General features: G+C 36.0%; 2 protein-coding genes across 2 annotated transcripts; one reads left to right on the top strand and one right to left on the bottom strand.

Moving 5' to 3' along the window:
- The first annotated feature begins 584 nt into the window (after positions 1–584).
- LOC130986897 (multiprotein-bridging factor 1a-like) lies at positions 585–4,326 on the top strand. The gene is made up of 4 exons (XM_057910436.1): positions 585–1,018; positions 1,598–1,681; positions 3,777–3,859; positions 3,977–4,326. The coding sequence occupies exons 1-4, from the start codon at positions 886–888 to the stop codon at positions 4,094–4,096; spliced, it is 420 nt and encodes a 139-aa protein (XP_057766419.1). The 5' UTR covers positions 585–885; the 3' UTR covers positions 4,097–4,326.
- A 1,271-nt stretch (positions 4,327–5,597) lies between these two features.
- LOC131025817 (uncharacterized) lies at positions 5,598–13,982 on the bottom strand. The gene is made up of 4 exons (XM_057955606.1): positions 13,786–13,982; positions 12,104–13,652; positions 11,405–11,998; positions 5,598–5,738 (listed from the first exon to the last, which is right to left on the bottom strand). Exons 1-4 carry the CDS (start codon positions 13,980–13,982, stop codon positions 5,598–5,600), a joined length of 2,481 nt encoding a protein of 826 aa, XP_057811589.1.
- Positions 13,983–15,243: the final 1,261 nt, after the last annotated feature.

Raw genomic sequence — 15,243 nt, 5'->3', positions numbered from 1 at the left:
GGCAAAAGCGTCCAAATCAATAAAAATGGCCAAAATTTGTGTTTTTTCAATGTGTGGCCATAAATTATGTTTTATGCTTCATTTTGGCTACTTCAAAATTTTACTCTAAATTTAATTTTAAATTTATTTTTTATTTTAATAAAAAATTATGCTAAGTTGAATCCCTTGAAAAGAAAATACTATTTGGCTACGTCACTAGTTACGTATTACTACAACCACAAGACACAGTATTGTATACCTAGGCAGCAACTGTGATCATAATAAGTTTTGTTAGTATTTTTCCTTTTCATTTGAACGTGTATTTCCACGTCAACACAATTTTTCATGCCATAATTCAAACTCATCACACAATTTATGTACCAGGAGGTTTGAGTAAATCATGAAAAGTATTGAAAACCAAATTAAAGTTATTTCGCTTCTTTCATTACAGTATATTCAATTCCGATTTTCATAATGTTTGCAAAATTAAAATTTCGATTTTCAGTTCCAAAAAATGAAGCGGAATAATAAAGTAACACCACAAGCATAAAGTTTGCAGTATGCTTATTAATACTTTTTTCTTTTGAAATAATGTTATCTAAAAGAAAAGCAAAAGGAGATGTTTATTCTCCAGAAAATGTAAAAAAGTCAGTAAACTTTTGTAGAGGCGATATATATTGAGCAAAAAGATATTCTCCTATCCCATTGTTGGTAAAATACAAAATGCCGCACCCATGTGGGCTTTACCAAAACACCGTTCCCAAACAGAACCAGAAGCCGAGCATCTCTCCTATAAATATAAACCCTCCCTAGTCTCATCGCTGAAAGATCCCAAAAATTCTCTTCTATCTTCTTCCTTCATCCAATTAAGGCTAAAGCTTCGAGCAAAGCTTGCGAATTGAAAGAATGGCAGGAATATCACAGGACTGGGAGCCGGTAGTTATCCGCAAGAAGGCGCCCACCTCCGCTGCTCGCAAGGATGAGAAAGCCGTCAACGCTGCCCGCCGCGTCGGAGCAGAGATCGAGACTGTCAAAAAGTGTGGGTGTCATTTCTTTGTTTTTGTGTGAATCAGTGTTTAGAATTTGTTTAATATGCGCTTTCGTTGAAGGTTTTGCTCGGTAGAGATTTTTATTTAGGGACTAGGGTTATATCTGCGTTATCCGCTCGAAGATAGAGACGTGACAAATTTTTATCTGCTTTTGGTTGTGTTATTGTTCGTCGTTTAGTGTCGAATTCTTCCTTTTCCGCTGTGTTATGTGTTCTGTTATTGCCTGAAATTGTTGTATCTTTCTCATGTTTGTGAGACTGATGGCACTTTGTTGCAGTATTTTCTGGATGATTATCGACTATGTCCAATTATCGTGATACATCTGTGCTTTTGTTCATTTCTGGTGCCACGGAATCAAGTGTTATTTTAAATTTTTAGTTTTCCTAAAAATTGAATTGCTGAAGCTGTTATTAATATGTGAGAGGCTAGCTTTACCTTTTTTTGGTTTGGTGCAGGGGGCACGATCTTATATTTAATTATCATTGCAAGTCATTTGCTCTATAGGCAGCACTGGATAAGTAGAATATTTATGTTGTGGCTGTTATAAATTTAATTGTATTATGCTGCAGCAAATGCGGGGACGAATAAAGCTGCTTCCAGCAGTACCTCATTGAACACTAGGAAGCTTGATGAGGATTCAGAAAATCTTACTCGTAAGTTGAATATTGTTTTATTTTTCTCCAGTTTTGAATTAGATGGAAAATTTCTTCGTTCACATTTGAAATAGGATTCTTATTTTCTTATACGTTGTACACAATCTGTTTCTCTTGTCATCTTTCTTGTGGTGCTCCCATGCATCTTCGACTTAGTTTAGTTCGAATATTGAAATGGATGCATCTTCGACTAATATATTAATCTTAAATATCAATTTTCTTAAATGAAGCTGGAATGATCACAAATATCTCTCAACAACTGGACTATTATGTTCTGTTTTCACTGCTTGACCTGCTATTGCTGAAATGTTGTAGATAGGACCAACATGCATATTGCATCTTCTTATTACTTCCTATTATCTTTGTGATATTCTCATACGGATCATGTGTAACCTGCCCTAGCTGAAGATGCAAACTGAATGAGGTTCTGTCATTTAGAATCTGAAGTGTTTTGTGAAATTATAAATGAGATGTATAGAATTTCTGGTGAACTGTAACCTCCTTCATATAAAATATCAAAGTTAGCTTACTGCAACATACAAGATATCAACTAAAATGTGTATAAACTTCTATTCAGTTCTAAGTTGACAAAATGTTGTTTTTGATAAGTGTATAGTACTGACTTGTGCTGAGATGTGTGGAGTTTAGGTGTTATCCTGGCTAAAATTTTGTGAAACTGCCAACTATAGGGGCACTTGAGGAAGTAGTAATTCCCCAGCTATGGGGAAGCTTCCTTGCAGCCCATAACACCGACTAATCTAAGTTTATAGAATGTAAAGCCAAGGTTGTGGAATAGCCATATTTTTGCTAGGTGCTGGGGATCGCCTAGGCTGCCTAGGTGGTGCTTATGCAGTTGCTTGATTTGTTCGTAGTTGGACAAATTGTGTCCAAAACGATGAGAGCTCCGTGTACCTGCCCAACATTCATCTTTATATGAACTCATCCATACTATTTTGGGGTCTAGAGTGGAGAACAGGCAGAGCGACTGTAATTAATAGCGAAACTTTCCTTCAACACTCGAGATTGCTCTGTGAGGTTGAATGGCAGTGCTGGTGAAATGGCATCTGAAGCCACAAAGAGAAGACCAGGCTGTGAGCACGAGAGATTAGGGCTATCTTGTTGATTTTTCTATTCTACTAAGGATTTGTTCTCTTTAGTTGATAAATTTATCATGGGGAAATGAGGGATAACAAAAATTTCTCCCTTTAAATGCCTCATTTTCTACAAAGGAGAATTTCACCATTTCTTATTCATTTTATTGACTCCAAGAAGGGGTAATATTATCCCTCCATTTCTCATTCATTATCTCTCTTTGAAGTGAAAAGGAGGAATGAGAGATGTAGAAATTCTTTTTATGGTGCGTTCTCTTTGGTTGTAAATTTATCGTGGGAAAAAAAAGGATAAACAAAATTTCACCCTTTAAAATCCTTTATTTCTTTTCCCTCATTTCCTATAAAATAGAATTTGACCTTTACTCATTCCTCATTTACACTAGAACATAGAGATAATATTATCCCTTCATTTTTGGTGTGATAATATTATTCCTCTTTTGTAGTGACAAGAAGGAATGAGTAAGGGTCAAATTCTATTTTGTAGGAAATGAAGGAAAAGGAATGAAGGATTTGAAGGGTGAAATTTTGTTTATTCCTCCTTTTCCCATAATAAATTTACAACCAAAGAGAACTCACCCTTAGTAGAAAATGAAGGAAAAGAAAGAGGGTATTTAAAGAGAGATTTTTTTGTTATCCCTTATTTTCCCATTTTAAATTTATTAACCAAAGAGAACACACCCTAAAAAGAAATAATTTTGGAGGACGTACCAGTTTTTGAAGTTTGTTAAAATCAAAATTCGGTTGGATTATGACCCATGTGATTGGTGGTTTTAAATGCTGAATGCGATTCTTGCTTCTTGAGAACCAATAAAAAGTTCAGTAATGTCATGTTAGTTAGTGCCTTATATACCCATGAGAGACAGCATATGGTATCCATCAGGATGGGCACTGAGCCTGTTGTGCTGCTGGATGTGTATCTCATATATCTTGTGCAGCACTCAATTTTTGTCATTGTGTAACAAACAAATTCAACTATGTCACAGATGACAAGGTTCCGACTGAATTAAAGAAGGCTATCATGCAAGCTCGAATGGATAAAAAACTCACCCAAGCTCAACTTGCTCAGGTTTGATTACTATCCATGTTTGATGGTTGTCTTACAGTACATGTATTGCATATGTGTTTATACAGTTCGGAGCAAGTTCAATCAATTTTCATTTCTAATATAATCGTGGTGGTGCAGGTGATAAATGAGAAACCACAGATCATACAGGAATACGAATCTGGAAAAGCAATTCCCAATCAGCAGATCATATCGAAACTGGAGAGGGCTCTTGGTGTGAAACTGCGTGGAAAGAAATAAAACGAGCAGTATGGACGAGAGGGGGGCCGTTTTTTGGTTTGTTTGCCTTAAGTCGTACGTGGTGGTGTAAATGAGCCTGCTGTATTGCCTTTCTCTTTGAGTGTTTCGCCCACATATCATCAGGATACTAAAGAATGGGTTTGCCTGTGCTTCTGAAACATGCTTGTTCTAAATGAGGTATCCTTGGATCTGATGCTTATGAAACTTGATTACTTCAGTTACTACCACTTGTGGTCAGCGCTTATCTCAATTATCTTGAAAAATATGTGGTGGTTCTGCATTTGACATTGGCAGCCAAGGCAAGAAAAACCTTGTGTTTTTATTGAATCGGAAACTGCAATCTTGATTACGATATTAATTAGGAAGGATGAATCTAGAGAGCTTCTATCTAGTGCTAAAGTGTCGCTTGCAAGCGAGTTTGAGATGGTGCTTCAAGAGAGCTTTAAAGTAGATCTTTCAAGAGCATTAAGTTAATATTTTAAAAGCTTTTCAGTTATCAAAGTGTGGATAATTTTTTGATAAAAATTATTGAGTAATTAAGCTTATAAATTAAAAAGAAAATTTTTAAACATGTACATGAAATAAAGTTACAGATTATGGAAAAATATCATTTTGCTTGTCTCAATCACTCGATAATTTAAAATGGATTATTCAAAGTCGTTGCTCCTGTAAAAAGTGTATTGTGGATTAATTGTTTGAATAAAGAATTTGACAATTACTATTGAAAATTAGTAATAAAGTTAATACAATAAAATAATTTTATACTGCACTTAATTAATTATAGTTGTGAATTTACTATTAAAAAAAAATCTTATTTTACAATGAATGCACAATTTACCTAACAAAATCTCTCTTACTAAATAGATACGATAAGAATAGAAATATCTTTTAATCCTCTCGTGAATGCTAGCATCCAGTTAGATTTACTGAAACTAATATTATTCACTAACAAATGCAAACGCTCTCTATCTAAGTATAAACTTACGAATTAATTGTTTGAATAAAGAATCCAACAATTACTTTTGAGATGTTGATCGCACCTATTGTCACGCACAACAATGTAAGACGTTCACTTTTGAGTCTTTAGTCATCCAATATTTGTTTCAACCAAAATAATTGTGCACAACAACTTTCGATTGCAATATACTCAAATTTCTCCGTAGATAATGAAATATAATTTTATTTTCGGCTATGTTATGAAATAAATATTGTTACCGAAAAAACAAGCACCACTTGTGATTTTTTTGTCATCTACGTTCCATGGCCAATTCACATTGCTATATCTAACCCAATTGATATTGGTGTCCTTCGAGTATCAAATCCCAAGCTCTATTGTGCCGACGACATATCGAATCACCCTCTTTATAGCTTATAAGTGTGATGCCTTAGGTTGAGCTTGGTATTTGGCACAAACACAGACACTATACATGATATCAAGACGACTTGTCATTATATATAAAAGACTATCAATAACTAATCGGTACAATGCTGGATCACCTTTTCAAGCATCGTCTTTAAACATCTTTTGAGTCGTTCCCATGGGTGTTCGCATATACGTTGCATTCTCAAGTTCAAACCATTCAATAAGGTTCTTGTCATACTTACTTTCGCTGATGAAGATGTCGTCCTTGCTTTGCTTAACCTGCAATCCAAGAAAGTAGTTAATTTCACCCACTATGCTTATCTCGAATGTTGGTGCATTGCTTTCACAAATTTATCCAACATTGCTTGCGAGGTAGAACCAAACACAATGTCATCAACATATATTTGGACGATCATGATGTCTTTCTTGATGGTCTTGATGAACAAGGTACGATTAGCCTTTCCGCTCATGAACCCAAACTCCAACAAATACCAAGCTCATGGGGCTTGATTAAGGCCGTACAATGCTTTGTTAAACTTGTATATGTGGTTTGGCTTCTGAGGATTTACAAAACCTTTAGGTTTCTCGACGTATGCTTCTTCACGTAGAATTCTGTTGAGAAATGCTCCTTTGACATCCATTTGGTGAAGAGTAATCTTGAGATGACATGCAATTGCTAGAAGAAGTTGAATTGATTGATTCTAGCAATGGGGCAAAGGTCTCATCGAAATCTACTCTATCAATTTGGGGGTATCCTTGTGTAACAAGACATGCTTTGTTTCATGCAATATTTGCAATACTCGTCCGTCTTATTTTTAAAGATTCATTTGTACCAATAACATTTTTACCATTTGGTCGAGGGACCAATATCTAAAGATTATTTCGCACAAATTGGTTCATTCTTTGTGCATGGCTTTAATCCACAAGTGATCAGTCAATGCTTATTTGATATTTTTTGGTTCCATATCTGCGATGGAACAAACAAAGCTCACTTCATTGCACGTCGAAGTCATATACACCATCTTGATTCCATCTCTTTATAGATAATCAATGTTTTTTTTCTTGTAAATACTCATTCTTGTAAACAATATGATTCTTTCTGATTCTACAAGGGGGATCACGCCTTTGGGTAGGTTGAATTTCTTCAATTTCTGTTTGTTTATTAGAACTTTCTGACACATCTAATCTTGGTTCTGATGTTGGACCAATGTTGTCAACATAAGTTCTATTCTCAGTTTTTGGAGATTGAATAGGTTAACCACTGGTCTTGCTCTTAATTTCGAGATAGTCTTCAATGTTATCTTCTTCAGTTCTTCCTATAATATTAGTGTAATCATCGTAAACAACATTTACATATTGTTGGAAACTTAATGAAATATCATATCCCTAGTTTTGATGATATCAAAACTCTTAGATCTTCTTGTAATAGACTAGAACCTTTCGAACTCAAGTGTTAGAGTTCATGTTTTCTAGTTAGACTGCAGTTCTAAAGACTGAAGACCGGAGAACTGAAGACTGAAGACTGAAGACCTCAACTGAAGATAGCCATGAAAAGACAAAGTCATATACTGATGTTTTGATTGAACAAGAGTCTCATTGAAATATCAGTTATGACTGAAGTACTAATGCTGGCTACGTGGAATTAGCGGACTGATACTCAAGTCAAGTATCAGTTGACATTCTTCCTCGGACTAAAACTCTTAAGTTAAAAGAAAGCCACGTACACACAAGTACAAGCCGCATTAAATGCAGAGATATTGAAGATCGTCCTTTCTCTACCGAGGCATTCCTTTTTGGTGCAAGCTTTTCAGAGGCGCCTTACCTGCTGTACCTGAGATGCCGTTCTTCACCAAATTAGGAACCTCGAAGATTGTAGCCTCAGCCAAATTCAAATCTCTCTCACAATGGCAGAATTTGAAAAGGGGATCTCCACCAACGGATCTATTCTTCAGAGCTGCCTATAAATTGTTAGGTCCCTTGGGGTCTCGAATAGGTGTATGGGGGGGGGGGGAATACACCTATAGGCTATTTTTCAAACAAAAACAAACTGACACAACATTTTTCAGTAAATAAAGTTTTGGTAAAGCTTAGGTTGTCGACTGATACTGAATACTCTTCAGTAAAGAGTTATCAGTTAAGTCAAAGACTTTAACTGATACACGTTAGGCTTCAGTCGAGTTTGTAGAACAGATGAGTAATATGAATCTTACTGACTATCCGGAGATTTATCAGTTGGATTAATATTACTAGCAGCAAAAAACTTTTCTTTCGAAATAGTCGTTGTGATTAAACAAGTTGTCAAGGTTTATGTTTCACTTTACTATTAATCAGTTTCAGTTGATAAAATGTTTGGGCACAGATAAGGAAAGTAAATACTGAAAATGATAAACAACAAAGGGATTTTTACGTGGTTGATAAACATGCATTTTTACCTCTTGGTGTGTCATATTTGACGTTTAGTTATGCTGATTTTGTGTGTTTGATGATTTATTTGAGCTTATATTGATTTATGGTCAAGAACTTGTCACTTTCTTGTTGTTCGAATAAATTTTCAGAAATAATGAAGCAGAATTTGGAAGAATTATCTGAAATACAAGTTGTAGTTCATCTCGAGAGGATTTTATGAGCACAAACGGATTGTAAATCGGAGTTCGGACGAGGGAGAACGAGCCAAAACAAAATCGCTGCACAAAGCTGTCAGGAGTTCTGTTTCGTCATGCGGGCCAGCCATGCGCCCGCGCGAGTCGCCGTATTTCCGCCCAAAAATTCTACTCCCTCCGTCCACGAAATGAGTACCCATTTGTGGACGGCACGGTTTTTAAGAAATGTATGGAGTGTAGTGTGAATAGTTTAAGGGTCCCACTTTTTTAGTGTATTAATTAAAGAGATGTGTGGGGTACACTTGCCAAAAAGGGAAATGGGTACTCATTTCGTGGACGGACGAAAAAAGAAATATCGGTACTCATTTCGTGAACGGAGGGAGTATTTTTTAGTGATTTGAAGTATTTTTTAGAGCTACAAGACCTAGGGCATATAAATACTCCCCAAGAACTTATTCTCTGTACCTTTTATGATCTTTTATCATATCTTACTTTTCCTGAGAGCTGTGAGAGATGGAGAACGGAGCCAGAGCAAGAACTGAAGATTCTCAATTTTACTACGGTTTTATTGTTGATTGTTTTACAGTTTCATTGAGACTTTGATTCTAGTTCATATGTCTATGTGTGGCTAGAATCCCTTTTTCCTAGGGTTTAAGGAGTAAACGTGATTTGAATTTCTGACTGTTTGATTCAATTAATTGAAATTGTTATTCCTTTTTATGTTTTTGTTTATATTGTTTGCTTTATTGCTTGATCACCAATTTAGCAAAATCATAGGTTTAAATTTGATATCGAGAGATGATAATTATTACCTGAACTAAGAACATAGAACACATTTAGTTAATCATAGGAGCTTTTAGGAGTTTCATGTTAGAAGTGTGATCCAGAGACGGTAGCCTTGCATGTAATTAACGGTTTGTGCCATGAGAATGGGTATAGACTAGCTTTGAGATTGCCTTAGGAATCATCTTGATGATTGAATTGAATCTGTTAGTTATGAGAATCTGTTGAAACCTCTGCCTTGAGAAATTATTCTCATATCTGTTTCTCTGTTTCGCAACTTGATTTATTTGTTTCCTGTTATTTTTTTATTTAGTTTTAAAAACAAAAACTCATATTTCCAGTTTTACAGATAGAGGAATAATAATCTAGGATAGGCATTGATAATAATTAGTCTATGTGGAATACGACCTTGCTTGCTACTGTACACAATTGCACCCCTACACTTTTGGAATCAAACTTGCTAAGTTGATCACGATCATTCAAGATGCAGCAAACACATCCAAAAATGTGAAAGTACTTGAGGTTAGGTTTCTTACATTTGAGAATCTCATAAGGTGTTAACATAGTACCTGGTCTCATGTAAACCCTATTGATAATGTGGCATGCTGTACTCACTGCCTCAGTCCACAATCGTTTGGAAAGACCTTTTGCTTGCAACATTGCTCTCACCATTTCCTGTATGGTTCTATTCTTCCTTTCTGCAACACCATTCTACTGAGGGATTTTGGGTGCAGAAAACTCATGGAAAATTTCATTGTTAGTACAAAAATCATCAAATAAAGAGTTCTCAAACTCCCTGCCATGATCAGTCCTAATTCTGCCAAGATTCTGACCATGTTGAACTCTGAACCTTTTGTAAAGTTTCTTGAAATGAGCAAATGTTTCAGATTTGGTTTTCAAGAATTCAACCCAAGTATATTGATAAACACTCATTTTACATGGTTTTTATGGTTTATATTCTGTAGTTTAAGTCGATTTTACGCCCGTTTCATTATCGTTTGGAGTTCATTGACTATTATTTCATGATTTCACGGTGGGGTGTAGTTTTGACTGTTTGGATGCAGAATTGAGTGATTTTGAAGCATGGAGTGTAAGGAACGTATTGAAGAGAAGAGTTATGAGAGAATCGAGCCCAAAAATCGAGAAAAGACGAAGATTCTGAAGTCGGGACGGAAAAGAAGGCATTTCGGCGGTCAAAGGTGTTGACCGCCGAATTTGGGCGATTTTAAGAGTGAAATCGGCGACCAACTCGGCGATCGCCGAGTAGGTTGCCGAAATCCCTGTTCAGATATTGGCCTAGTGGAGAAAAAACGGCGATCGCCGAATTTGTGAAGGATTCAGGCCATTTTCGGCGACCAGTTCAGCGACTGCCGAACGGGTCGCCGACTTGACGCGTGTTTTCGTATTTTCCGCGTTTTTACATTTTTCTTAATTATTTTCGATTTAGAACTTGGTTTTTGACCCTAAGACTATAAATAGGTCCTCTTTAGACCTATCTAGGGTTCCCAACATTCATATTTCAGTTTTTTAGCTTTAGAATATTTTAGCTTTCCAGTTTTCAAGGCTTGGATCAAGATTGAAGATTCAAGCTGCTACAATCGTTCCTATTCGGTTTTTATACAATTTGTTTTTACAATTGCGTTACTTTTAATTATGTTTATGTTTGATTTTATTATGTCTGGCTAGTTCTTTTAATCTGAACCTAGGGTTTGTACATAGCTGATTAATTATGTGTTTTGATTTATTGATATCAATTGCCTTCCAACTTGTGATTTATGATTCCTGGTGCTTGATTTCTTGTGAATTATCTGATCAATGATTTACATGTCTAGCTGTTCAGTTTGAGTCTTGAATGCGATAATTGTTCAGTCGATTCAGGAATGCATGATATAGTGTTAGCCTTGAGTCTTGAATGCGATAGGTGAAGCTATAGGAAGCTATTCTTTATGTGCTATTTGGAGTTAGTTAATTCCTTGGAGTCTTGAATGCGAAAAGGGGTTAATTAATCTACTTTCATAGGTGTTCGTTAGAGAAGCTTGTGAATAATATAGTGATCTTTCATCAGGGTTGGATTAAAATTGGTAATTGAATCAATAGGTTAAATGCATGTAGTTGATTAGTAAAAGTACATCCCTAGGGTCAGAGTTTTCCTTACATTTGAGTTAGTTATCGTTATTTATATGCTCTTTAGTTTGTATTTGGTTAAATTTAGTTCATGTTTCACCTTCATAATTGTTTTACCTGCATACTGTGAGAGTCTGTATAGGAAGTAGATAGAGTAATTTCGTTTTACAGTCTCTGTGGATACGATACTCGATTGCTACATTTGTGCTACAATTACACCGTTTTAGTTGCGGTTTAGTTGCTAAGTAAATTAGTGATCATATATCTTGAGAACTCATTTGCACACATAAGAACATACCATTTACCTCCTAAACTCTCAACTTCAATGGGTCCCATTAGATCCATGTGCAGAAGCTCAAAACATCTTGAGGTATAACATGTTGATAACATTGGATGAGCTGTCTTGTGTTGCTTCCCCTTCTGGCATGGTTGACATACAACATCTTTCTTGAAATTCAGTTTAGGAAGGCCACGAACAACATCATGTGTGAACAACTTTTGAAGATTCTTGAAGTTGACATGTCCAAGTCGTTGATGCCATAACTCAACATCGTTAAGTTTGGCAGCATTGCAGATGGTTTCTTCTTGAGACTTGTAGCAGTTGTCAGACGACTTTTTTCCCATCATTACACACCTATTGGTGTCATCAAACACTTCACAAAGGTGTTTGTCAAACTTCACAGTCATTCCTGCATCACACAACTGACTAATACTAATCAGGTTAGCTTTAAGCCCTTCAACAAGATACACATCTTTCAATTTAGGGAAATCAGTAACATTGAGAACTCCTTTCCCCAAAATTGTTCCTTTTGTACCTCCTCCAAAAGTGACTTTTCTTCCTGATGTTGGAACGAAGTCAGAGAGTAGAGTCTTTGTTCCTGTCATATGTCTAGAACACCCACTGTCAAAGTACCAATTTTCAAAAATGTTAGCATTCAAAGAGGTGTAGACAACAACATTGCAGGTTTCGTTCTTTTCTCTCTCGTCCAACAATCTGCTAAAGTCAAATCTGCCAGTGTTACTAACATTCTTCTAGTAGCAATCAAACAGTTGTGTTGCAGACTTTACAGCACAATCACTTATGTATTTAACACAATGAGGTTTGATATGACCAGGAGCAGAACAATAATGACACACATAGGATTTTTTCTTTTTGATTTTCTTATGAGAATCCTTAATGTTGTCAACATTCACACTGACATTTCTTTCTTTAACAAAAACAGTAGTATTACGATGTTCCTTACTTCGCTCCTCAGGACAAAAACCAATACCAAAGTTACTACGTTGACCTTGAGACAGGACTTCATTCAAACATGAGGTGCCTTTATTAAAACGTTTAACCACCTTTTCAGAGTCACAAACTTTACCTCTGAGCATACCTAGTTCTACATCACGTTGAGAAAGCAGCCTTTCAAGCCTTGTAATTTGGTCTTTGAGATTCTGATTTTCATCAACCAACATACAAATGTCATTTCTCAACTCTCGACATTGAGAATCAACAATCTCATAGAGATTCTTAAAATATTCCATCTCTTTTAGTGGATCACTCTCATGTTCTTCCAAAGCTGCAACACAACAAATATCCGATACACTAGAATTGAAATCATCAAGAATAGTCATTTCATACCAATTAGTTGTGTTAATGGGGATTTTCATCCCATCAATCTCCTGAACATCAGTATCCATGTCAAAAACATTATTATCAATAGTCAAATCAAACTGATCATTTACAGAAGAGATGTTCACATCAGTGTTAGTAACATCAATATCAACATTCATGTTTTCAGACTCATCAATCAGATCAACATCACTGTCAATGCTGGAACCATTGTCATCAACACTCAGAGTTTCAGATTCAGAAAAATTATGAAAACTGATTTCATCATCAAGGTCTTCAAGGGCTCCAATCATGTCTTCTTCCTGTATATCCTCTTCATCAACCGTAGCAACAAGAAGAACCTTTTCTTCCTCAGAATCTGAGTCATCACTCAGAGTTGCAATAAGACCAGAATGTCTTTTCCTTGCAACTGTGGGACACTCATTTGCATAGTGACCCATCCCTTGACAGCCCCTGCATTGAATGTGATCAACACTTCTTACCTCTGATGTTGTTCCAACATTCTTCTTAACATTGGTGATGTTGGACGAAGAACCAATAGACATCCTAGAAGGTTTCCTGTAACCAATTTTGAATTTTCCTTTCTTAAAAGATTTCAACATGTTGTTAAAATTTTTAACCAACATGGCAAAGTCAGCATCATCTTCCTCCTCGGGATCAACATCTGTAAACTCAGACATGTTAGTAACATCAGAATTTTCAGAGGTCTTTTCAACACGAAAAGCTACACTTTTGGACAAATGATCAGCTTTTTGTTGTTCAAGATTCATCTCAAAAGTTACCAACTTGCTGACCAGATCACCAACTCGCATGGTAGCAACATCAGCAGTTTCTTCAATGGAAGAGATTTTCATGTTATACCTTTCAGGGAGAGATCTTAGCATCTTACTGACTAGCCTTTCATTGCTAATAGGTTCCCCAAGAGCAACGGCTTCATTTAAGATTTCACACAGCTTTTCATAGTATGCAAAAATAGTCTCATTGTCGCACATTCTCAAAATCTCAAATTTGGTGGTCAACATTCGCATTTTTGTTTGCTCTAACACTGGCTGAACCTTCACATTGTTCCTGCAAAATGAGCCAAGCATCTCGAGCTTCTGTGCAATTAGAGATCATACGAAAAGCAGGAACATCAACAGAGATAAAGATAGCATTCAAGGATCTGGAGTTATGATGAGAAATGAATCTTTCATCAGCAGACCATCTACTCTCGGGTGTGAGAGATGTAACACCATTATCATCAGTAATACGCGATGGAGTCCATCCATCCAACACAGCAACCCAGGCATGTTCATCAATAGATTTGATATAGATTTTCATCCTAGTTTTCCACAAGTTGTAGTTCTTGCCACTACTATCAACAGTAGGAGGCCGAGCCGACACACTTGACAAATCCATTGGTGATAATTTTACATACAGGAATCGATTCTTAGTACGTCAAGAACCTGCTCTGATATCAATTGAAATAGTATAGAGCCCCAAATTACCAACAAAGTATAACTGTGTAACGTAAAGAGTAATGTTGGAAGGAATGTTATCAACAAAATGTTAATAACATTGTAACCAACATGCAGCAGAAAAGAATAACACACATGAATACTTTTTCACAGATTATAAATGATAAACATGCATTTTTACCTCTTGGTGTGTCATTTTTTATGTTTAGTTATGAGGATTTTGTGTGTTTGATAGTTTATTTGAGCTTATATTGGTTTATGGTCAAGAACTTGTCACTTCCTTGTGTTTGAACGAATTTTCAGAAATCATTAAGCGTAATTTGGAAGAATTGGCTGAAATACAAGTTGTAGATCGTCTCAAGAGGAGTTCGTGAGCGCAAACGGATCATAAATCGGAGTTCGGACGAGGGAGAACAAACTAAAACAAAATCGCTGCGCAAAGTTGTCAGGGGTTCTGTTTCGTCATGCGGGCCAGCCATGCGGCCGCGCGACGCGGCCGCGTGAGTCGCCGTATTTCCGCCCAAAAATTCTATTTTTTAGCGATTTTGGGTATTTTTGAGAGTTACAAGACCTAGGGCATATAAATACTCCCCATAAACATATTGAAGGGACATTTGATCACCATCTATCATATTTTTACTTTTCCTGAGAGCTGTGAGAGACGGAGAACGGAGCAAGAGCAAGATTGAAGATTCTCAACTTTGCTACGGTTTCATTGTTGAATGTTTTACAGTTTTATTGAGAAAATTGATTTTTAGTCATATGTCTATGTGTGACTAGAATATCTTTTTCCTAGGATTTAGGGAGTAGACATGATTTGAATTTCTGACTATTTGATTCAATTAATTGAGATTGTTATTCCTTTTTATGTTCTTGTTATAATTGTTCGCTTTATTACTTGATCACCAATTTAGCATAATCATAGGTTTTAATTTGAGATCGGGAGATGATGATTATTACCTGAACTAAGAGCATAGAACACCTTTATTTTAATTCTAAAGGGAATTGATAATTGTGAGGGCATTAATCCTAGGAACTTTTAGGAGTTACATGTTAGAAGTGTGATCCAGGGATGATAGTCTTGCATGTAATCAACGATTTGTATGCCACGGGAGTGGGTATGAACTAGCTTAGAGATTGTCTTAGGAATCGTCTTATTAATTTAATTGAACATGTTAGTTAGGAGAATCTGTTGAAACCTT

Source organism: Salvia miltiorrhiza, chromosome 5, assembly GCF_028751815.1.
Source record: "Salvia miltiorrhiza cultivar Shanhuang (shh) chromosome 5, IMPLAD_Smil_shh, whole genome shotgun sequence".
In the NCBI taxonomy this organism is placed as follows: domain Eukaryota; kingdom Viridiplantae; phylum Streptophyta; class Magnoliopsida; order Lamiales; family Lamiaceae; genus Salvia; species Salvia miltiorrhiza.
The sequence above is the reverse complement of the archived record's forward strand: the minus strand, read 5'-3'. Positions and strand labels throughout refer to the sequence as shown.